At 39.6% G+C, this 25,652-nt stretch overlaps 1 protein-coding gene across 2 annotated transcripts in view; it reads left to right on the forward strand.

The window, feature by feature from the left end:
* ZNF366 (zinc finger protein 366) overlaps positions 1-25,006 on the forward strand; it is a 35,174-nt gene extending 10,168 nt beyond the window's left edge. The window contains exons 2-6 of one of the 2 annotated variants that reach the window (XM_032771670.2): positions 8,921-9,002; positions 11,248-12,560; positions 15,111-15,302; positions 21,578-21,752; positions 24,171-25,006. In XM_032771670.2, coding sequence (XP_032627561.1) covers positions 11,259-12,560; positions 15,111-15,302; positions 21,578-21,752; positions 24,171-24,706 — 2,205 coding nt within the window. In that variant the 5' untranslated portion in view covers positions 8,921-9,002; positions 11,248-11,258 and the 3' untranslated portion in view covers positions 24,707-25,006. The remainder of the gene's footprint in view (positions 1-8,920; positions 9,003-11,247; positions 12,561-15,110; positions 15,303-21,577; positions 21,753-24,170) is intronic. The other variant, XM_032771671.2, reaches the window with a different exon arrangement.
* Positions 25,007-25,652: the final 646 nt, after the last annotated feature.

The following is a 25,652-nucleotide window of genomic DNA, read 5'->3' on the forward strand; positions in this document are numbered from 1 at the left end:
ACTCCCACTGACTTCCATAGGGCCAGGTTTTCGTCTAAAAATCTCGTTTTGGAGGTGATATATGGAAACTGATCAAAGTCAGCTGAGTATCCCCACAGTAGTTTCTCTTCTCTTCACATGACTTCCCTCCACACATCCGTGCACACACACGCACACTTTACCTGGAGATCTCTTCTTTTAGGCACCTGTTTATGTGCAAATGAAGCATTCAGGAGATGGACTGTCTGGGCCAACTGGTTGGCTAGCTTGCAGACCAAGGACAGGAGTCCCCATCTACCAGCTTCTAAGACTTGGGGAGATGGGAGGTTACCAGGCCACTCCCTGGCTCTCTATCGGATAGTAGCAGGAGTGAAACTATGGTGGGAAGGAAGGATCTTAAGCCAACCTAAGTGCCCTTGAAAGGGTCCATAAGTAGCAGTGAAAGGTTGACTTTTGCAACAAAGCCCTGAAGCAGAAGTGTTTAGCCAAGGTTAGTTTTTCATTCTGGACTCTCTGCAGCGCTCCATTATTTATCTAAAAATTCAAAATGCTAAAACAGTCTAAGAAGATTTTGTAAGTGGAATTTCACATATATAGTATGTAATTGTTATGTCTGGTAAGTTACACTATTCTGTCTGAAGTCTTCCTTTGAGGAAACCACAGGAACTGCACTCAACTGATGCAATTTTATCACTGAAGTCCTTTTCCTTCAAAAGTTAAAGTCATTTATTTGCCCTCAATTTATCTCCACTAACTTTAGTTCCTGGAGAAAAGTTTCCTAAAAAGTTGTTAACTTAATTTGATAATATTCCAAAGGAAAACTGTTTGGTATGTACAATGATCTGATGCCAAAAGTGTGATATTTTCAGTTGCCAGTGATATATATGGAAGTAGGCAGGAAATAAGGATGGAATGAGATGAGCAGTGATTTAAAATCATAAGCAGTGATTTAAAAAACTATTTTGTACATTTTATAAAGGTGGTGACAAACTCCTTGTTCCAGATTTTGACATGAGTACTGTTATGATTCTTTATGTAAGAGTCTGAAGGAATGTATCTTTTTGACATCAGATCATAGCTTGATCTCAAAGCCCAGATAATGCCCTCAGTTACAGCTATACTAGTCCACTAATTGTGTAAACAGATGTAACTGAGGGCAAAATTTGGTCCATTACACATTAGTGATTGTATAGGCTTTTCACACATACACACAAAGTTTGTTTGACACGATATAAATCTTCATAAGGAAAAATACTGCAATGTGTCCAAGCAGATTTTAACAACAAAAGTTAATGAAAGATGGTGTGACAAAGTTCCTCCTCTACCTTGGTGGGTCCTGAGCTTATTAGGAGATTTGCTCGCCTCAGAGATTCACCATGTGGGTCAGAAAACAGCCCAGAGACCTTCCCTTCTGGTAGAAGCCACAGTCCAGGTCAAATCCTCCTGTGTTTGATCAGGAGTTGGGAGGTTTGGGGGAGGGGAAACCCAGGCCAACTCCCTACTCCAGGTTCCAGCCTAGGGCCCTGTGGACTACAGCTGTCTAGAGTGCCTCCTTTACAGCTGCTTGACAGCTACAACTCCCTGGGCTACTTCCCCATGGCCTCCTCCCAACAGCTTCTTTATGCTCACCACAGGACTTTTCTCCTGGTGTCTGATAATGTTTGTACTCCTCAGTCCTCCAGCAATACGTCTTCTCACTCTCAGCTCCTCTTGCTCCCAGCTCCTCACATACATGCTACAAACTGAAGTGAGGTCCTTTTTAACTCAGGTGCCCTGATTAGCCAGCCTGTCCTAATTGATTCTAGCAGTTTCTTCTTAAATGGCTCCAGGTGTCGTAATTAGCCTGCCTGCCTTAGTTGGTTCCAGCAAGTTCCTGCTTGTTCTGGAACTGCCCCTGTTACCTTATCCAGGGGAAAGGGATCTACTTAATCTGGGACTAATGTATGTGCCTTCTAACACTCTCCTGTAGCCATCTGGCCTGACCCTGTCACAATGGACAGATCCCACACAGCAGAAAGGCTGCAGTATTGGTACATATGGGAAAGCATAGTAAAGAATATACATGGGGCCAAATTTTCCCTAGAGTATTTTCATTTATTTTAAATGAGCTATATATAGGGTGATGAATTTGTATAACTGTTTAATAAAGTACTTCATCCTGATACCTGGATCCATATTTATACTAATAATTTTGATTAATAGATATAAATGTGGATTAAGCTATTAAGAATAAGTATTATAGTACTAGATCAGAGATGTTCTCTCTCTCTCTCCCCCTCCCTCGGACTACTAGCTTGTAGGCTAGCCCTCCTCTCCTGATGACCATCTCCAAAGACATCCTTCTCCCCACAAGAGCTTTCTCAAAAATGTAAATAAATATCCAGAAAATGCAGAAGTGCCAAACACTGTATTCAGCCTACTTGAGGTACAACTATGGCCTGCACGACATATTCAGATGGTGCATAATTTAAGCTTTTATTTAATAAAACAAAGTTTCTAGCCCTCATATTTGTGAAGAAAACCTACCAAATGTGATCTAGGTGTAACTATCTTTCTGAGTCTGCAGACAGGCTGAAACAATAGTTCTGAGACTGAACTGCCTGATCCCCTATAGCGGAGTGTCCGCTATAAAGCCCAGTGATGACACTTCACTATCAACATTAATTATTTTAATTGCTGATCATTTTAACAGATAAAATGGGGAAGGGGTTAGAAGTGAACCCTTTGGGGAAGAATATGCAGAGGGAAGAACAGAGGAAACAAACAAAGAGGAAGAAAAAGCAGAGAAAGAAGGATGTGGAAAAGGAGAGAAACAAAGGGCAAAAACAGCAGTGGACCTAAACTGAATGCAAAGGCCACTTTGTGTCACTGACACATTAAAGTGGCTGGAGATGGTCAGTTAAGGATCTCCCAATAAGGGGTAGAGGCATGGTAAGAGGTGCACTGGGGATAAGATTACAAAGCTCAATGTAAGCTTGACATAGAAGTCCACAGCACCCTGTTCACTGAACCAAACTACACTGCACAGTGTCCTGTACCCAGTTGCCTTGGGAAACAATGTAAAAGTGTAATAGGAATGATAATGAATCATTCTGCCAAATTAAGGGCAAACTACTCATCTCTGGAGGAAAGGAACTGCAACATAGACCAGGAGAAAAACACAAAACGAATAAAAAAGCAGAAAAGCAGTGATAACACATAAAGACCTGCACACCTAGCCATCCATCTAAACAATTTTCTTTTAACATATTCACTAGCACCATCCATGTCCAAATTATGCCATAACCATGTTTTCTGGCAAGGTCAAGGCATCAGATTCAGCCCATAGACTACCTGAATTCTGACAGTGAAACAACAGATTTATTCCAGATATGCACCTGTGGGAATGATCTCAGAATCTGGCTCTACATCTTTAATAATTATTTAAAAATATATGAAAATAATGGTACATTGATTTATTTCAGAGTAGATTTTTTAAAATTCCCTGGTATAGAGAGTGACAAAAATAAATGTACTCTGCAAAGTGTTTTAAGCAAATATCTGTCTGCCAGGGTATGAAAAACAAATAATGGACATGCATGCCCAAAATGACTCAGAAACCTTACAATCTGTATAGCCAGATAGTATAGTGCAAATAGACTATTTCCCAAACATAGTGAGAGGTGATTGATTGGCATAAAACAAATATTTTTAAAGCCACAGTGAAACAACAGAGATGTGGCTCAAGTAATGAAAACCTATCTGCTTTTCCGTTTGACTAGAGATGACCTGTCTCTCATTCTTAGCATCATTTTCACAGGTGAGACAAATGCAGATGTGCTGCTTTGGGAAACTCAGACTATGGAGATAGCTCTGAGAGCCTGAGGAATAACTTAAAAGCTTAAGCATCAATCCTGAAGTGAGTCAGGTATGTGCTAAAAACAGATCCAGTGAAACTAACATGGAATACAGTATTGTTACTTAACCCAAGAAACCAATATTATTTAATTGCGTACAACTATCAGTGAAAACCACGTGTTTCTATTAGAGCTGTTTTACTGTGTTGTGTTAAACAGTTCAAATCCTTCAGAAAATAAAATTTTTCAGCAGAGTGGCTTATACATGTAACTGATAAAAAATTATTGGAGGCTCTTCTTCTGCATAAAAAGTGTTAAGTGACATGTTAAGTGACATGTCAAGAATGCCACCTGTTAAATCTAAATCACAGTGAATCAAGTGAATGTAAAAAGAAAAAAGTTACCAGTGGAGAACCAGCCTTGTGGCAAATTACATGGAAAATCATAAAGGATCTAACCCATTAGAGTCCTTCCATTGACTTCAATGAGTTTTGGATCAAGCTCTAGAAGAGCTGTCAAATCATCAGTTCCACTTTACAGGATAATGCTGATGAGAAATGTTTCTTGCTGGAAAGAAGAAGTTTTATCCTGCAGCCCTTAATCAGCACATGAAGGTAATTTCCCAGGCAGAAGTGAAAAGACAGCAAACCTCTCAACAGTATCATGTTCATGCAGGGAGAGAAACCTGATCCTGTCCACTTCCTGATTTCAAATCATTCCAGATCATGTTCATGAGCAACTGTTTACATGTTTCCAATTCCAATGCCATTAACAGCAAACAGAAAAAGGGAAGAGAGATAAACTAGCTAAGGTGACCACCTGTCTTGTGTCTTAAAGATATCCATAATTTAGCAAGACACTTAGGGTATGGCTACACTTGGAATTTCAAGCGTGAGTGTGGTCGGAGCGGCAGCGCTGGGAGAGAGCTCTCCCAGTGCTGCATGTAAACCACATCCTTTATGAGTGTAGCGTGCAGCGCTGGGAGCACTTGACGCTTTACAGCGCTGTATCTTTCAGCGCTCAGGGGGGTGTTTTTTCACACCCCGGAGCGCGAAAGTTGCAGTGCTGTAAAGTGTGAGTGTAGCCGTACCCTTAGGTTCAATTCATGAAAACAGCCCTCTTCAACAAAGCACTTAAGCACCTGGTTAAATTTAAGCTGTTGCTCAAGTCCTATAGACTTTCCTGTAGACAAAGGAGGGGGTGTGTGTGAGAGAGAGGGCGAGAGTGAAAGGGCGGTTGGTACTAAAAGAAGAGATTTATTAAAGCTCCAGAAAGTTTACATTTCTCAACTCTGCCCTTTCATTCCCCCAGGTCTCCCATTTTATGACTCCCTAATGCATCTCTACGTCCAACGTTTTTTGAGGAGTTTCCTACCCCCATCCTCACCTCTGCCTGATGTTAGCACAATTTCTCTCTCACACACACCCCTGCCAAGTGTAGGACAAAATGCTTTTGTTCTACATTAAAGATCTCTCTTCTGGATTCAGTCCACATGGTGCAGGTTTACACCACAAGTGTTTTAGGGTGAAATGGGACACACTCAGCAATAAGGCTGCCACAGCCCATTTTCCATATTCATGTGCTTGCATGTGTGGTTACTTCAGCAAGGACAGCATAGACGGAAAGTGCATCCTGCTGTACCTTCCACGCATATGAAATAATGTGACATCAGGGGTGAAAAAGAGATAGTTGGCATAAAAGGAAAGGGAATTAGCCTGGCAGCAGCAAGAAGATCTGAGATACCACACAAAGGACTGGGAAACTGGAGCTACAGTTGCTCCTTGTCCTCTCCAGTGAGTGGCATATCTGAAGCCCACACAGTGGCATATCTGAAGCCCACACCATCATTTTTTCACAGCTTTGTGCTTTAAGGGGACGAGAAAGAGCAATGGTTTGATAATCTGGCATTTGGGTACCAAACAGTGAGATGAGCTGCCTCCACATTAGCTAGGTGCAAATTGCACCTGTGTCTGTTTGTACATCAAGGGAGATGATTGGGAGGTGGGGGAGAAATACTGAACACATGACATTTACAAAGTTACAGCTAGAGAGGGGTCTGACGTGGCACATCAGATGAGACCATCCTCAGACTTTAGGGAAGTTCAGATCTGGATCTAAATTTGAACTTTGCACCTCAGACCTATCTCTGCTTACTACATCTCCCTCAAGCATGCAGCAGAAATGAAGGAAATAGTACATCTAATAGAGCTTGAGGAATGGGGAAACAGCCAAGTATTGAGCAAGACGTGCAGTGAGAAATAATACTAAACATCAAATCCTGAAATTATTCTCTTTAGTTAAGTATTGAAAATGTGTTCCATTTTTGTTCCAATTGTGGTCTTTACAGAAGAAGTGGGGCTTTAGGAGAGATCTGAATGAAGAGAGGCACACATGGGAGTGGGAGGTTAATCCATGCATAGGAGGCAGCATGAAGGTAGGAATGGGAGAAGGAAATGAAGAGGTCATTGTTGCTGAAGCAAAGGAGAAGTGGGAAATGTGAGGCGAGATCAGATATATAGGCTCAGGCAGAGCTTTGCAAATTCATTCACATTAATTAAATGAAAGCTTGTAGCCAATGGTAATACGCAAATTCAAATTTGTCTGAATATTCTTAATACTTTCACTGATTCAAATTGTACTCAGCAAAATATTTTGCTAATATTCTGTAGGGAACAATTCTACATGGGCCTGAATGACCAAATGGGTCTTTTACAGGTCTAATTTCTAATCAATCGAATCCTAAGGTCGATAGAAGATTTGCCCAAACTAGGAATGATTAAAAACTAGTAAGGACTTCAGGGTTTGGCCCAAACAAAACAAAACTTAGGGGCAAGTTATGTAAAGGAAAGTCTCATGAAACCTACTGAGTCAGCAATAACTTGGTCATTAAAATAATTGCTTTCAAATGTCCACTGTTGAAAAGCAGATGTGTGCACAGTGAGATCTGAGAAGCTTTCACCTGCTCAGCTGGAGTGAAGGAGAATAGTAGTATTTTATTTGTGGGTTGACTCTCTTCATAATGTACCCAAAACAAAGTAATTAAATAAAAGAAATGCAGTTACAATTAATTCTTTCCTCCCAAATCCCAGCATCAGTATTTCAACCCCCACAGGGAGAAGAGGAATGAATTGATAGGGTACATTCAGCTATGTTTTTGAATCAGATGTGGTTGTTTAAACACACAGTTCCTATTAGTGCTAACCAGGGGCGGCTCTAGACATTTCACCGCCCCAAGCACGGCATCATGCTGCAGGGAGTGCTCTGCCGGTCGCCAGTACCGCGGCTCCGGTGAACCTCCCGCAGGCGTGCCTGTGGAGGGTGCGCTGGTCCCGCGGCTTCAGTGGAGGCTTCGTCCATGCCACCGAAGGCACCCTGCCTGCCACCTTCCTGGTGACCGGCAGAGCGCCCCTCATGCTAACAGGAGCTGTGCCCAAATCTACCACCTTTATATTCTCCATGCTAGCCTCCGTTTCGTGCTTGTTTCCAGATCTTTGACCCAAGCTCCACTCGAACATCAAACTAGTATGGGTTTCCTATCTTAAAGGGTTTTTAATTGTTCAGTTCTCACTCATTCTGGTCTCATTTCTATTTTTATCGTCTCTGTCAGTAGTAGCAGTAGCAGAACAATTGTGAAGCAAAGGGGTAGTTATAGTCTAAGCTGGAGCTACTTGGAACACTCGCATTTATACTGGTGTCCTTATGCCTCTCCAAATAATTGGTGATGGCTTCCATATATGGAGTTTTGCCATTGACTTCAATAGGATCAGGATCTCACCGATGGGACTCTGAAGATATATACGCTGGTACAATGAGTTGCATGATATATGTACAAGTTTGGTTTTTTTCTTCTGGGGAAATATTATGCCTGGAGATGAGAAAATAAGAGGTAATTCATTTTCTGTGTTAAAGACTCTCTTCCTCTTTCAAGGAAGTTCATTCAATAACAACGTTACTTACAAATAGCAGTACAGAAGCTTTGTTCGGGAAGAATCTCAACAGCTTTCCCAACTCACTGTAGAGATGCTTTACGTGGTTCTATTTTGGATCTAATACATCATATTCCAATATATTCATGTATAGAAATTAAAAACAGAAATTAAGGAGACATACGTTTGTATTCCATTGGTGATGGGCAGACTATTTGGGAAAATAAGAATCCCTAGAAACTCTCTACTCATTTCTAGACTCTAACTGAAATGGAATCTTTTTTAAGCTATGAAGTGTCTTGATATATGTTTTTTAAAACTTTCAAGTGCCAAGATAGCATGAGAAGTTCTGTCCTGGTGAGATTTCCAGACTGTGTTTTCAAACTCAAGAAGCTTAGATAGCTCAGATAAATACTCAGGCTTTTAGATGTTTATCCAGACTTAAACCAAAATAATTTGTAAAGCTTATTGATCACTATTATGCATAGAACACAAATATTTAGGTGAAGAGTGAGGAAAGGAGATATGCTGTGATTATGTGCTAAAAATGATAGACATCTATGAAATAATTAAGGTGAGGGTGATAAAAAATGTATTTAAGCTGCTGAGGGATCTTCTAAAGAGAAATAAAGTAAAGTAATGAGGAAATATGTTTTTTAAAGGTACTGTAACATGATGTCTTCTAGCACAGTTATTTAAAGCAGAAGGCACTACACCTTATGTCTGTGAAGGAATTAATCCTTAAATCTGTTATCAAGTCTGGAGTCCCTTCTATAATTTGGTTATCCATTGAAAGGTTTAGCAATATTTTATTGAGTGAGATTATGACCAAGGGCAGATCATGCTCCCACTGAGTTAATGGGAGTTTTGCCATTGACTTCAGAGGCAGTAGGAGCAGGCCCCAGGTTTGTCACTTGTCTTGAACAACAAAAATGTTTGATTTCTATAGTATAAGACTTGACAGAACTATAATAACGAGCCAGAAATGACAAGATGATCCATAGCAAAACTTGGATTGCAAATTTATACAGTCAGGGGTGTGTCTCCCCCTATGTTTGTACAGAGTCTAAGAGTCACAGAGCCTGATTTGGGGCCCTTAGATGCTATTTTATTATTTATGAGAAGTGGTACTGCAGGTATATTCTATTTGATTTTCTTTTATTCTCCCTCTCATCTCAGATCCTTCATTCACCTCAGTCTGACTGCACCCAACCTCTGTGTTAATGGTGGTTCTTGAATAATTGAACTCCCTATTTCCCAGGTATACCTGATCCAATGATTTATATGGTAATCCATTATAGGATAATATGACATAAGCTTTTTGTGCAAGTGACTAATGCTTTTGTTGAGTAATAAAAGGATTCCTCTCCAGTAATGCTCCTTTTACCTCAAGGAAAAGACTCTCAAACATTCTGCCACTACTTCAGTCTCAGGATGGTTTGAAATCCTCAGACACCAATGAAGATAATACAAGCTGAGAGAAGCAGGCAACACAGAGACAAAAGAGCAATGAGCACCTATCAAGGCACTTACTCATTGTAACTTCTATAGATTCTTGACAGCATTACAATAATGACAACAGGGCCTAATTTGCTACTGCCTGGCACTTGTTTAACATTTTATGTACTTCACACAGATGTAAATGACTATACAAGGAGCAGGACAATGGAAAGTTGGGCCCACAATGTTGAGGGAAGACTTATATTTTGAGACCTAAGTGGATTTCAAATTAAAAGTACATACATTTAGAATAACTTAAAATAAGTTCAAATTTGCCTGACATTTACCCCTTGAAAATGTGGGGAGAGGGAGTCATCTAAGTCCCTCTTGGGTCTCAAAGGATTTCCCATTTTTATAAACCAAACCATTGTGTGTTCCCAAAAGAGGGACTGGATTTGGGTGGGAGTTCAGCTCTAGGTGATGATAGCCCCTATAATTCCTGTCTTAATGAGTTTTTTCAGGCTAGAACATTAGATTCTGCTATTACTATTCTGTTTTTACTAAATATAAGTCTAGAGGCCCCAGGACTTGTTCCTCCTTCATGCACTGAGGCATTCCCATTAGTTCTACTACCATCATTGAGGATTCTTATCCTAAAAGTTTGTCTGTTTTATCTGCCGGGTGTCTGAAAAGTAGCATCACCTAGCCTTTTGCCTCAGAGATCTCCCCGGAACTCCTCAGATTTTGCTCCTGTATATTCTAAAAAGATTTGACTTATCTGCTTGCGACCAAGTCTTTTAGATGACTTCTGCTTGCCACACCCTCTCTAGGCCATGTACAGGTTCTTCCATCTATTTTTACAAGCAAGTTTCTCCAAACTGGAGCTTCTGGATAAAGAAACTGGAGCTTCTTTAGCACTGTTTGATCATCTCCATGCCTCCCAAGAATAGGGTTATTAATAGCTATCAACAAATTAACTTCCCTCAGCATGTAATAGGTGGAAAAGCGAAAATGTGTCTGGTTCTTTCTTTTAACCTCACCCTGGACAGACAGCAGTACTCCAAAAAAGCATGTACCATTGTAAGGTCAATATGAAATCCCAGTGATCTAATTTAAATAGATCAAATTCTGAAATCCTTGATATTTTACTGTATCTTTATTCAGGCGAAACTCCCACTGGAGACAATAGCATAAAATCTGCATGTGGATTTCGGGATTTTGCCTAATGACTTTATTGCATGAAAAGGCAGTGAAATGTTGCCAAAGTAGAGCTGGCAAACTCAGGTTGTCAGCTGCTTTGGAAAGCTGAAGGGGTAGTTGATATTATTCTAAGTTAAATATGTTTTCTTTGTTTAAACGCTGCCATACTTACCTGACAATCTTCAGGTAAAAAAACAATATATATATTGCCCACATGAATTCCATTCAACATTTTAGCTTTTTTTTCTTTTTAAAAAACAGAAGACCACTTCACTCCCTAACCACATATACAATGTTTATCTCCACCTTTTGGGAACCAGGAAATCCAGTGTGAAAGCTGATGGTACACAGTGTTCTGAACTCACTTTGCCATTGTTTTCTCCACTGCAGCATGAGTTAATGATATAAAGAAGTTCAAACTTCAAACATTTTGGCTTTGAATTTTTATGTCACAACGATACTGCAATATATGCATTCTTGTTTGTATTGTTGTATCCTTTAGTTACAGAGTTAAACTCTAGTGCCTGTGCATGCACATTTAAGGAAAGGATTTGGCCCACAAGTGGGTTGGCTGAATTACACAGCAATATTACAATATATGCTGAACAATGTATCCAAGTACAGTACCATTAGATCATAAAGCTAATGTTTGATCTGAGCTTGATTTAAAGCATTAATTTCAAAGCTTCTTATTTTCCACTAACAGACAGATTTTGTATAGCTGAAGTAAATTGGTATCTTATTTGGTCATGAGACTATTTTATAAATGCTTAATTTTTTAAAAAAATATAAACTACACAATAAAATACAGGCCTTAGGAGAACATGAGAAAAAATAAAGGAATTTCTTTATTATTATTTTTCAAGGCAGGCAGACAATGCAGAAGGAATTAAATGCGATGAAAAATGAGGATGTATGTTTCAATGTTGACAAAACACACACATCACACTGCCTGCAGCCAATGGACCCTGATGTGAAGTCTCACAGAACTGCACCACTCAGTGAAGAATTCAGGGCACAGCTTGCACAGTTCCAGTATGGTCCTTCCCTAAGGGATATAGAAACCTTTCACGGATCCTTTGAAGGAGGTTCCCGGAAACGCAAAAGCATGCCCACAAAAATGCCTCACACTATCCCCACAGGAGATCCTACGTCACCATCACACAGATCTGAAAACAACAACGTATGCTCCCCCAGTCTTTCTTTGATGTACCAACAACCCACACAGTCCAAATACAACTCCCAAATGATTGATCTATGTAACATTAGCTTTCAGTTCTACAGAAATCTGGAGCATTTTGGAGCCAAGCCCATTAAACAAGAACCAATAAAGCCCAACATGATGTGGCCCAACACTCCTGCATTTGTGCAAACTCCATACTCTTATTACCCAAAAGTCCACCCTGGCCTGATGTTTCCTTTTATTATGCCCTCAAACTTCCATTTCAGGAATTCCTTCCAACTGAAAAGACCCCCGGAGCCAGGATTCAGGAGGACTGAACCAAGGGAAAGTGGTGACAATAAACAGAAGGTGGAAAGAGTGGATGTCAACCTCCAGATTGATGACAGCTATTATGTTGATGTAGGGGGAGAACAAAAACGATGGCAATGCCCAATGTGTGAAAAGTCCTACACTTCCAAGTACAACCTCGTCACCCACATCTTGGGACATAGTGGCATCAAACCTCATGCTTGCACTCGGTGTGGCAAGCTTTTCAAGCAGTTGAGTCACTTGCACACTCATATGTTGACACACCAGGGCACTCGACCACATAAGTGCCAGGTCTGTCACAAGGCTTTCACCCAAACCAGTCACCTGAAGAGACATATGATGCAACACAGTGACATCAAGCCCTACAACTGTAGGATTTGTGGCAGAGGTTTTGCCTATCCAAGTGAGCTGAAAGCCCACGAGTCCAAGCATGAGAGTGGCCGAGATAACATTTGTGTGGAGTGTGGTCTTGACTTTCCAACCCTGGCCCAGCTGAAGAGACATTTAACAACCCATCGAGGTCCTATACAATACAATTGCACAGAATGTGATAAAACTTTCCAGTACCCAAGCCAGCTGCAAAATCACATGATGAAGCACAAAGACATCCGTCCATACATCTGTACTGAATGTGGCATGGAGTTTGTGCAGCCCCACCATCTCAAGCAACACTCTTTAACCCACAAGGTAAGACACTAATGATTAAATTTGCCCAGGCTCTGAAGGCCAGCACAAGGATTATGCACCATTAAAGTCTCATTTAAGTCCCCCAAAAGAACTGACATGGTATACAGGCCCTTGTAGAGGCCCTTTGTATGGGTCTGAATTTTATGCAAAGAGAACCAGAACAGTCTGGCCACTAACAGAAACTGGCTCTAGTCTTAACAAAGGCAATGCAAGAAAAAGACCATAACCAGGAGTTCAATCAAGTAGTTTGTATTGCTTCCCAAATTTCAGTTCAGATCCTCTTCTCCAGTTTGGTTTTTATCTTCATGAAAACCACAGTTTTGTATAATAATCTTTAGCAGTGAAACTGCTACAGAACTTTTTTTATACCTGTGCATAGGCAAGTATATTACTGCTTGGCAGATTTTGTATAAGCAGCTTTTGCCCTATATTTAGAAAAACCAAACCAACCTCGACCATGTTATGTAGAAATAATCCAGAGTACAAGTAACTAGAGCTGGGCAAAAAAGGACCTGATCCAAAGTCCTTTGCACTGGGTGTCTTTGCACTGGCATCATTAGGTTTTGGATTAGGTCTATAATTTGGAATGAATAACTGAAAATTGTTCTAAAACAGAAAAGAGTTTTCAACGTGATGCGTAACAAGTGAAATCAGAATTATCCCATCATCACAAACATATTGTAAAGATCAATTTTAATCTAACAATCAAAATGCATTTTAATAAACTAGTGCTGATAAACTAATGAACACACACATATGTTTTATGAATAATTGCTTTCAGATTTGTGTTTTTTCTCCCCACGGGTCTACTTTGGGTTAACGTTTAAATTTAAACATTAAGAACAGAGAAAATTGCAAAATTTAAGAATTATAAGATAATTTTTTAAAGAATAATCTCTGTTTTCACTTCTGATTTTCTTCCCAATTCCCCTGCTGTCGCTTCTGTAGAATCAACCCTTCTTTGGATTTACTCTATAATTTTAAACTTACCTAAAAGTCTAATAAAAACTTGCAACTGAAAAATGCAACACCCTCTTGTCCAAGAAAGAGCCTCTACTTTTCACTCACAGTTAGTCAGGTGTGGTCAGTTGTGAGCACAGTTTAAGTACTTAGCTGTCTAGCTGCCTGAGTGCAGCTCAGATCAAGCAGTTGGGTATCTCAAAGCTATCATTTGTATCCACAGTTAATGTCTTATGCCCAGGGAGAGTCAATAATCCCCATGAAATGCCCAGTGCCACTAATATTATTGCTTAATTGCATGACTCTTTGCTTCTTACAAAAATTCAGCAGGTACTATTTTTCCATATTTTTCTTCAAAATAGAGGCAGGCTCTTTCTTTGTAACATAGGGCTTGATTCAATACCCACTGAAGTCAAAGTCTTACCATTGACTTCAACAGGGATTATCCCAGGCTCAATGTTATCAGATGTTGGCAAGTTATTTTATATCTCACTTAATAAGTTTATACATGTTTGACATGCTATTTGTATACATGCAATTGGTAGTTAAGCTATACAGTGGGGTAGCAGAATGTTGCCATTGGTTTGTCATTTGGGTGTCCTAGTGATATTAATATAGTCACCTGAAGAGACATATGATGCAACACAGTGACAGGGTAAAATTTTCAAAAGCAAGTGAAAGGCTACTACAACCCATTTTCTAAAAGGACTTAGATCAGGGGTTCTCAGACTGGAGGTCGGGACCTCTCAGGGGGTCGCAAGGATATTACTTGGAGGGTCGTGACCTGTCAGCCTCCACCCCAAACCTCGCTTTGCCTCCAGCATTTATAATGGCATTAAATATATTTAAAAAGTATTTTTAATTTATAAGGGGGGGGGTCATACTAAGAGGCTGGCTATGTGAAAGGCGTTACTAGCAGAAAAATTTGAGAACCACTGAGTTAGATACTTCTGAAAATTTTTGCCACAGTGTTGTATAATCATTTCTCACCACTAATAAAATCATATGATGCTCTTGTAGCCTACAGGATGGTCTTGTGCCTAAGGCACAGAACAGAAATCAGGAGACCTGGGTTCAGTTTAATGACTCTGCCACAGACTTCCTGTGGGACCTTGGGAAAGTGATTTCACTTCCCCATGTTTTGGTTTTCCCCCCATGTGTGAAATGGAGAACATGCTCCCCTACATTAATGTTCATAAAGTGCTCTGTGATCCTTGGATGAAAGCACCATAGAAATGCAAAAGATTAGCTAAACAGAGTTTGAAAGCTGAGGCAGAATAACCTGATATGACTGCTCTGTAAAACTTATTGAGGGAAGTGACACTTATTGTTCCTCAGTGCTATTTATACTGTTTTGTGATATAAACATTTTATGGTTTCTTTTTCCACTTTTTTAGAATCTTACAGAAATTGACCAGAAGAAAAAAAATATCCAAATGTCTACCACTTCAGCAGGGTGATATTAACAAGAATTGAATTTATTCATTGCTTCACTAGCACAGCTTGAATATATATTCATATAATGGCTTTGAAAATAAATGACTGACACAGGCACACCTATTCAGTTTTCTGACTCTCTGTTTCCATAAGGGTGTGAAAGAGCACAAATGTGGGATCTGTGGCCGGGAGTTTACTCTGCTAGCCAACATGAAGAGACATGTGTTGATCCACACCAATATCCGAGCCTACCAGTGTCACCTGTGCTTCAAAAGCTTTGTGCAGAAACAGACTCTGAAGGCACACATGATTGTTCACTCTGATGTCAAGCCCTTTAAATGCAAGGTAAGCATTTCTCATGAGTTTGCAGAGGTACATCATCAGTGAATTCTCCCAAGATTTCATTACGTGTGGCCGGATGCAATTGGAAAAGCAATGCCTAAAAGAATATTACATCTTTTTTCAAATTCACTTTTCAAAATAATTGTTTGGTTTCTTTTCTTAAGCCAAGTAGTTTCAGGGCAGGAATAACACTCAAAAAAAGGGGCAGGAGAACTTCCAGATTATTTTTCATTCTCCCCGACACACACACACCCCCTTAAATATTATCCTTATTCTCAATCTTGAAATTGTAGTTTTGACTTAGTGAGTACTGAACGTAGTTGCTAGTCTGATAATAATAAAAATACCTGACATTTATCTGGCATATTTCATTCTAAAGGAAGACAAAGTGCTCAACAACCTGATGCACCTATTAAACACACAGATCAAGGCATTGACCCTGGGAGTCACAGAAATGTACCAACAGTAACAGTGCACCATAATTCTACACCATAGCTGGTGCAGGACACAAAATACATCATAGCAAAACAGAACTACAGGGAGATTTTGAATAGGCCAAATGTAATTGCCTCAAACTGAAATTTGGCCAGGACATTAGTATGCTAACAAAACAGACTTCTGAAAAATACTTGTCTGCCTATTCATGGTGTCAACCAAATAACATAGGATCATCTTAGGCAGGACTGCTACCTCCATCAAGACAGCACACAGGAAATTAAAGGGATGTAAAACACACCTGGATCTGAACTTCCCCTAAGTTTGGAGGCATTTAGATTTGTGGTTCTGGTTTACACCCACCTCTAATTCATAGGGAAGATGTTATTCAAGTTTCTTTTCCTGCTTAAGGCTGGCCTGTACAATCATCCTTTTCGATTCTTTTATGTATTACTTCTTTTAACTGACCACATGGCTTAGTAATACAGATTTATCTTGAAATGCCCAAACTTGCATGTTTCCTTCTCACTTCTCACTAATGGGTAGCTATTAAAACACACAGTAACTGAGTGCAGCATAAATGCCTAGCAAGCAATATTTTCCAGTTTCTGCATAAACACTTGGAGATTGATCTGGATGCAATCTCTGTAAATTCTTCATTCAACAGTCTGGAATTAGATTGGTTCTTAAGGGAAATCGAGAGTAGAGCTAATCAAAAAAATTTCAATTAAATAGTTTTCTGTTGGAAACTGCAATTTTGTCAAAATCAAAATGTTTAACAGGAATATAATCATTTCAATTAAAATTTTAAAAGGGAAAAGGTCTAAACAAATTGTTTAAACTTTCTTGTTTTGTTTCAATAATGTTGAAACATTTTGTTTTGACTTTATCATTTCATTTCTGCTTGTTCATATTTTTATATATTATTTCATTTTATTACAGTGATATTTAACATTATAGCATATTGTATTTAATGTTATATTCCACTGTCCTGATATTACCAAAACAAAATGTTTTTTACCTTATCAAAACAAAATATTTTGATGGCACCAAATCATTAATTTCTAAATTTTTGACCTATGGGAAATTTCAAAACTTTCAGCCTTTAGTTCTGATTCAGAACAAACTGGAGTAGTAAGCAACATGTTTTTCAGATAGTAGCAAAATCTTCAGTGGAACACTTGTTTTTTTCCTATCTCCACCCAATGTCCCCTCTCAGAACAGAAACAAGTATGTGGACCAGATTCTTCCCACAACACTGGTGAGAATAAGAAGTAATGCCTCTGAAATCAAATGGAGTTGTACTGCTATAAGTGAGGGGTATAGCAGGACCCTAGCTTTTGGGATCTACCTTGCCTGTCTGGCAGAATCTCCAAAGGAAACTTGGATTAGTCAAGCCCTTTTGGATGGTATTCAGAGGGTTAAGGCAATGACCAGATAGCAGCCTTTTGGCACCAAGCTCCTCCTCAGCAGAAGGAAGGATATAGCTGCATGAACTGCCTGCTTAACAATGGCTCATATGTCCCTAGGGAACCGCCTGCAAATAGATTTCATCTTGCTTTCTCTTGTACTTTTCAAAGTTTCCTGTTTTCTCACGGTCCTTTTGGACAGTTTACAGTCTTTCTCCCTCTCCCTCTCTCTCTCTCTGTGAGGAAAGGAACACCCTTCTTATGAAGAAAAAAAAATAAAAGAAGAAGAATGTAAGGGAAGGACAGCAGAGCAGTGGCCTTTCTATCTCACTGCAGGCTGCAATTTTCATGGCTTTTTTCTCATAGCAAAAGAAAACAAGGCTTTCCTATATGTCTAATCACAGCCACACACAGACTATGTGGTGCTAGGGAGTAGAAAATAGCTGTGCCTTGTGTTTCCTCACCCAGCTGCAGCTTGTAATCTCATTTGGCTCGCTCTCTGAAGGGTGAAGATCCTTGCAGCTTTTAAAAAATAAAGTCTAGGCTTCCTTATTAGCAAAAAAAATACTACAGTAATCTACAGCAATTGCTCCCGCTGATACACTATTGCTATAGTAAAATGTGAGGACTGCTTCTACTGAAATTAATAGGAGGTTTGTCATTGGCACTGAAATCAATAGCATTTGGACCTTTAATATAGAACAATACGGTTTTCTCTCCAATACTGCCAAGTACACTTGGTAGCTTCCATCTCGGAGTAAGAGATTAATTCATGCTCATTCAGTCCTTGGCTTCTCTTCCAGGACTGCCCACAAGGGTGCTAGTGTGTACAAGCTTCCCCATTACATCCAAGAGCATTGTTTCAAACCAGTATCCAATGACAATGAAATAATGCTATAAAAACTTCTCAAAGACTCATAAAATGTTTGAGAGATTCTAATAGCAAGACTTTGGAGGGTGGTGCTTTCTGCTATGGGTTACTGCACAGCATGAGCAAATGGCTCAGCTTACTCTAAGTTTTGTAATGAAGTACCTGTAAATCAGTGGGCCAAACTCGCTGGCCAGTGCATCAAAGCAGCAGCTCTCTCAGCAGCTATAGGAGTTCAGTTCCTTTTTGTCAGGGACAGAGTTTTATTTCTCACAAATAAACCAGTTTAACATAAGTTCCACATGTAAACCATGTCCTTTCCCCTGACCTGGGATCTCTCACAGTAAACTGTCTGCTCCCTGTTGATCTCACTGCCTGGGAATTAAAAGCCTCTTAACTATATTCCGCTGGAGTTTTCTTCCAACAGACTGGCTTCCAGCCTTCCTACCCAGCTCCCAGCAGGCATCCATTCTCAGGCTGTCTGCCTGGGACTTAAGGAGAGCCTCTTTGATCCCTTTTTCTCTCTGGCCTCCTCCCTGAACTCAAGCTGTCATTTATATCCCCACAGACCTGACTCTGAGTCACAATCTTCTACCATGTGACCCTGGAACTTATTCCTTTCAGTTGAGAAGGTAGGCTAAACCTGGCAGAGAGTGGAACTGAGCCCGAAACCCCACAGACGACCAGTTCATCCTGTAATAGTGCCCCTCACTGCCACCCTCTCTCCCCAAAAGATATAATTTTATTTCCCTTGTTTTATTTTCCTGTAGCACCTCTCCCATGGGTTTTCTCTTGGCATCACTTCCCCCCGCTCCCATCACAGATTCAGTTCCAACTACATTCCTCAGCGCTTGCGAAAAGTGGCTTTAGGGTCAGTAGCAAATTTAGCTGTATTCCATCCCTGAAACTGTGAATGATTCAAGGAAATGGAAATCCTGCTCTCTTTGTCCAGAAACTAAAACCCATGTTGTGCCACATCGTATGTCCTTTTGTTTCCTCCAGAGTAAAGAAAAAGAAATATGTACTACTGGCCAAAAAGGCTCTTACAGAACTCATTTTTATACCCAATACCCTATAAAGATTCCTAGATAAAATAACTACTTTCATTATTCAGACTAGTGTTTTACTTCCATTTCTTTGGTTAGTGTTTTAGATGTATAGGTACTAATATCTACCAGGCTGAGAAACAGATTAGCCATAACACGAACAATAGATGAGCTCATGCTAAAAAATATCTGTTTGGCAAAACACAGTTCATCACTATAAAGGGTTTTTAAATTCAGAGAATCATCGATATATCATAGGCCATTCCAGCTGCTGTCAAGAGCAGCTATTGCCCTTCACGGACTTTACTATGCTAATCAACACTCCTTTGCCTCTCCATTCCCCTCCCAACATATTTAGGATCCTTTTTGCAGCATTGATTTCAATAGGGATTGCTCACTGAATGTGAATGAGAGCAGAGTTTGATCCTGTAGTATTTGATCACACAGATTATGGTAAGTCAATTGCTGCAGTCACTGCCACTACAAAAGATTAGCAAAAAACTAAATTAAAAAAGCATCAGATAGCAATCTGAGGATGGAAGGGATCTAGATCATGGTGAAATCTGCGTATGTTGTTATTTCCATATACTGTCTGCTGTGAATAGAGGTGGTCAAGTAGTGGGCAACTATTCAACTGACAAAACAAGATTTCACAAGCAGAAAATGAGTCAGTTGTCTATGAACAGTTTATAATTCTCGAATGTATAGGTCTGAAATGATTTGTCACAATTTCTACAAATAATTCTTGACCGATAAATGGTGCATAGCCTGTTCATTGCAAATATTCAATAATCAACATTTGAAATATAACCCATGAGGTTTATTACCTTTCTTGGATGCACAGTACATCCTAATTGGATGAATAACTCTTAGAATCAAGTGTCCTGTGTGAATACTCACAGTTACAAACTAATAATTCATTTTCTGTGAGTATTCTGAAGTATTTAGTTAAAACTGTTTTTTTCTGTGAACACTTTTGCCAATAAATTTGCTAGCATATTTGCAGAAGGCAAAACAAGGACTAACACAGCAGAGGCAAATCATTTAAAAATGCAAGTGACTATTTTCAGATTTTTTTCAATATTCATTCAACTCTGTCATCGTAGATTTTAAAATACTCAGATATCATGCAGTTTTTAATAGTCCAGTTAACTTTTCTGTGAGGAAAGTGGGGAGCAGTTATAGTGTCTAAAAAAAGGGGAGGGCCAAGAGAGGGAAGAGTATTCTACCCAAGATCAACTCACAAATTTAAACTTCCCCCACAACAGCAGGTATTCTGGTAGACAGCTTGACAAATTTGAATAATCCCTCAAACAATGGTATAGCAGATTTCCCAAAACTGTGTTAAATATCTTAATTCAAATTCAAATGAAACCAAAGTTTCTAGTTTAAATCTAGTGAAATGCTCTTTTAGCATTTTCTCCCTATAGAAAGCACTATATTTAGCTAAGGAGTCCCTGGGCTCATGTAATATGAGGATGCTGATTAATCAGTTCAACTGGGAAAAGTCTTTGGCTAAAATTCTTCCAAAAAGGAGTTCAAATGGACAGCATGCAGCAGGTTGTACAGCTGCTGGAAACATTCCTGACGGGGGGAGACACCAATCCAAAAGAAAGAAATAAAGTTACTTTTACATCCTTATCAGGAAGTAGAAGTCTATAACAGGGTTAACAAATGCCTGTGTGTTTGAGAGCACATTTTGTTTATAGGGGAAGAGGTAATGAAAGGAGACATCTAGAAACAAAACAAAAACACAACATATTGTTTCATCAGATGGAAACCTGCTGGATCAATGGCTGGTGTTGGCACTAACATGCTCCAGGGAAACCTGAGTCATTGTTGCAGCCACAAGACTGTATAAACTCCAGCTTACTCATCACAGGCATAAAATACAGAAGCTAGTACACAGAAGAGGAGAGGATCAGAGAAGAATGGAGGGGATAGGGAGGGAAGGAATTGCTTTTACTATCTTTCAGCTAAAAGCTTCTGTTATTTGAAGTCCATGGATATGGAAGCTATACACTGGTTCACTGCTTTACTGATACCTTTCACCTTTCTGATCTTTCATCAGAAGTTCTCCACATTCCATCATGGAATGGTGTTGTTCCTGATTAAGGTCTAGATTTAAAAAGCAGAAAGGACATGCCCTGACTGAACAGAATTTTGCACTTGTGATTTGTCTAGGCCTATAGAACTGAGCCTCTTATCTCCATTCTATGGGTTTTTTGATTCTGAAGGGGCCTTGATTTTGATTCTTACATCATTAAAAAAAACCCAAAATCAAAGTCTTTGCTTAGCTGCGTCTGAATGTGTTTGGACAAAATAAGCCCAAGCACACATTCGTATAGTGACAGTTTGTTTTTGTTCTTCGGACACAGTTTGGAATGATAAAATGACGTTCCTGGCAGAAGCTGTCTGAGCTGCAGTACATTCTCATCTCAAGGGGAGATTGTATTTACCTGCTTGCCTTGTAGGTACATCTACAAAATAAATCATTTTAATTTCCATTATTCTTGACAGTTGTGCGGAAAGGAATTTAACAGAATGCACAATTTAATGGGACACATGCACTTGCATTCAGACAGCAAACCATTCAAGTGTCTCTACTGTCCCAGCAAATTCACCTTGAAGGGAAACCTCACCAGACACATGAAGGTCAAACACGGGGTCATGGAAAGAGGATTTCATTCTCAAGGTAATAACTAGCAAGAAGGTTGTTCTTGCAATGTTTTGAATGCACAGAACAACACTGTAAAAGGCACAGTAACATAGATCTCAGAAGATACAGTTCTTTCTCTGCTTTTGATATTAGAAGTTACTGAACCTCATATTGCTGGGAGATTATATTAAAGTGAGAGAGATTTATTGAACCACATCAATAATTTCTAAATATTACCACCAGCCTGACCTGTCACTGTTCCCCAATACCCACCATCCTTGTATCTCCATCTTATCGAGCCTGGACAGTGCAGTAGATTTTCTCCCTCACTAATAAGTTTGGGCCATGGATGGGAGAGAGTTGGTTGGGAGTCAATCCTGATAAAACCAAGGTGATCATGGCGGGGTTGAAGAAACAATTGTAGGACATAGCTGAGATTAGATTGACCCTCCTGATTGAAGGTGTAGTTCCATTATTTTTGAGTATAATTTGCAACTTCATTTGGTGGGATTCCCAGCTGTTTTTAAACATGCAGTGGCCAGGAGGACTTTGTTCCAGCTTCATCTGGTCAGGAGATTACAACTTTTTCCTCTCGGATTTTGACCATGCTGTTATGAGCCGTATCCTTCAGAGGCTCAAAGCTGGTACAAGATATAGCAGATTTCTTGTTGCAGTATCTCACAGGGAAGCATTGGGCACCAGCACCCCATGATCCTCACTGACTGCTTATTGGCTTCCAAAGTGTCGGTTTGACATATAAAGCCCCAAATATTCTGGAATCTTCCCACCTGAGAGATAGCTGGATCAAGCTGGGCAGAGATCAGAGGAGGAGCTCAAGCTAGAGCTCTCTCAGTTTACAGGGAAATGAACATTCATGAGAGTTTTCTCCATTAGGGCCCATACCTTTGAAATCTACTCCCCATCGTGGTCTGAACAATCTACATTTGTTAACCCTTGAAGAATATGCTGCAAAGCCCGTTTCTTCAAACAGGCATTTGGGCAGAATTGAGGTGGTTGGGACGTGGGTTTCATTTGGGAAGCTGGGTGGCAGAGAGATTTTATTAAGTTAGATTTTCTTAATAACTGGCTTTTTTAGCCAGGTGGAATTTGTTGGTGTGTTTTTAATAGTTGCTAGGATGCCTATAGCCTGTAATACATGATTTTAATAATGTCTTAAAATGAAACAGAAGTGGATCATAACATGTAACAGTTTAGCTGACCTGATATTTACAGTACAGGGTTTTCTCCCCCATGTTTGTCTCTTACACTACAATGGAGTTTAGTTTACCCATAACTATAAGCAGGTTATGTGCATTTCAGTGCATACAGATTCTTCACCCCCTCTGGCTTATCAGCCATGAAACAGATGAATTTATAAGAGTTGCTGCCAGGCAATAAACCCTTTCAACAAACACAACCTGTCACACAGTAACTGCTGCATGCATTCTGTGGAAGTTGTTGCCAGGTACAGAGGAAATAGAACCAATGGGTGAAATACTGGCCCCACTGAAGTCAATGGAAGTTTTGCTATTGACTTCAGTCGGACTAGGATTTCACTCAATGATTTAAAAAAAAAAGATGGGCCCCAACTGCAAAGTTGGAATCCTGATTTGAGCTTCCTCACAGTTGGAGGGTTTTGGGATCTGAGGTTATAGTCTGGGCTCACTTCTGTTTTCAAACAAGCAGAAGAGAAACACACAGAGCAGACACTCAGGCAAATATCGAGACAAGACAATATGAGTATTGTTATGGAGAGAAAGAAACTAAGACAGTTCAAAAATATCAAATGATTATGATTTCCCCAGTAACTTAGCAGAAGTACTGAATAATGCATAGCAGGTTCTCAGCACCACTAAATGAGGAAGAGCAAACTAAATGGAGATGTATTATTTAGAAATGATCAGGTCTACCATTTTAATAACATTGCCTTGGAAACAGAGTAGCCACAAAATGTGTTAACAGGTTTTTATACCCTTTTTTCCTCCCTGCAAATGGGCAGATATTAGAACTTTGATTGTGATGTAGACAATCAAGATCAAGGTGTACATAAAAATATGAAAGGGGAAAGAAGTGGGTAAATCTAGTAGCAAAAGTAGTCAACTGGAGGTCAGGACTACTGGTTTTTGTTCCTAGCTGTGTTACTAAGTGACTGTGACTAGTTCAATAATCTATTGTGTGCTTCAGTTTACTCATCTGTAAAAGGGTACAATAGTGCTTTTCTACAGTAACTCTTGGGCTGCCAAGAGACAAATGTTTATTAAGTGCTTGGAGTTAATTGGGTGAAGGATACTCTGTAAGGGCCCTCAATGTTTAAATATTCTGCCATCTCACACAAATTGCATTATTTTATTTTTTTAAATCTAAGCCCAAGCCATGCTTTGACTAGAAAGGCAGTATTAAATAAACTTGTTATGTATAAATTGTAACTTTTTTTTTTTAAAAAACCATCATAAGGTTTTGGAAGAGGAAGAATTACACTGTCCCAAACAGGTGTCTTGAGAAACTTGGAACAGGAAGAACCTTTTGACCTTTCCCAGAAAAGCCAAGGGAAAGGAATTTCATTTCATTCTGATGGTGAGAGTGCCAAGGGAAGCTCATGTCAGGAGGAAGAGGAGGACAACTGCTATGAAGCAGAGCAGTACAGTCCTGTCATGTACCATCATGAAAACAACAAGCTGTATATGCCCCGAGATCTATCTAGCAAACCAGACTACGTGATGAAAGATTTCAAAGAGTCCTACTGTGATGAGAAGGAGGAAATGTTGAGAGAAGGAGGACTGGAGACGGGGAAAGGAAATCAAGACAAAGAAGAGAACCAAGAGGAGAGAGGCTTTGAGAATAACAAGGAATGCCTGAGCTTTAGACCCTTTGAAAAGGCCAGACTCAGCCATTCTCTCTCTGATTACCTATACTTCAAACACAGGAAGAAGAGTTTAAAAGAATTATTGGAAAGGAAAATGGAAAAACAAGCAATGCTTATAGGCATCTAAATTGACCACTTTTAAGTTACACTTGGAAACTGAAAACTAGGCAGTACTGTTGTGGCTCTTAACATGAATTGTGATTGCCAAAGATTGGCAGCTTGTAAAAGTCTTTCAGGATGAACAAGCAAAATCAATACAGATCATTTTAAGGTAAAAAAATATAAAATGTTGTATTTTCTGGTGTAATTTGACTGCTTTGTTCTTCTGATGTACATCAACATTTTCATATGTATTCATTTGATATATAAGCAGACAATAGGGTTGGAACCGAGGTTTTATTTCCTTTATCTAGGACAGTGGTTCCCAAACTGGGGTTCATAAAATGTTACAGGGGGTTCTAATGGCGGACACAGCTGTCCCTAGGAACTCCAGGCGCCATGAGGCCAGCAGCCTGGAGCCCCTGGACTTCCAAAAGCTAAGCAGATCAAAGCAAGCATATCACACTTAGGCGTAGGGTGACCAGATACCCTGATTTTATAGGGATAGTCCTGATTTTGGGGGCTTTTTCTTACATAGGCACCTATTACTCCCCACCCCCTGTTCTGATTTTTTATACTTGCTGTCTGGTCACCCTACTGAGGAGATTTAAACTTCAAGACTCCTTATAAGAAATGGAAAGGGAGATGGATATTTTGCTGTTTTTAAAATTAAATAGGCAGCTAATATTGTTTTTTAAATTATTATGATGAACAAGTTTAAGCTTTGTTGTAACCTGCGTTGTTTGCCTGGACTGCTCAAGACCTGAATGCTTGTGTAGGAGGAACTTTTTGAGTTGGCTTCTTAAATACTTTCATGCTGGGGGTTTCACATGATACTCCTTGATGAAACATATTAAGACAAGGCTCCTAACAGGCTTAATCAAAGTGATACAAGCTATGAAAGTGAGATCTTGGAAGAGTGTTGCAGTTTTCATACTGTAATAAAAATACTGTAATGATTATTAGTGTGTAAT

This window comes from Chelonoidis abingdonii, chromosome 6 (genome assembly GCF_003597395.2).
Source record: "Chelonoidis abingdonii isolate Lonesome George chromosome 6, CheloAbing_2.0, whole genome shotgun sequence".
NCBI classification, from domain to species: domain Eukaryota; kingdom Metazoa; phylum Chordata; order Testudines; family Testudinidae; genus Chelonoidis; species Chelonoidis abingdonii.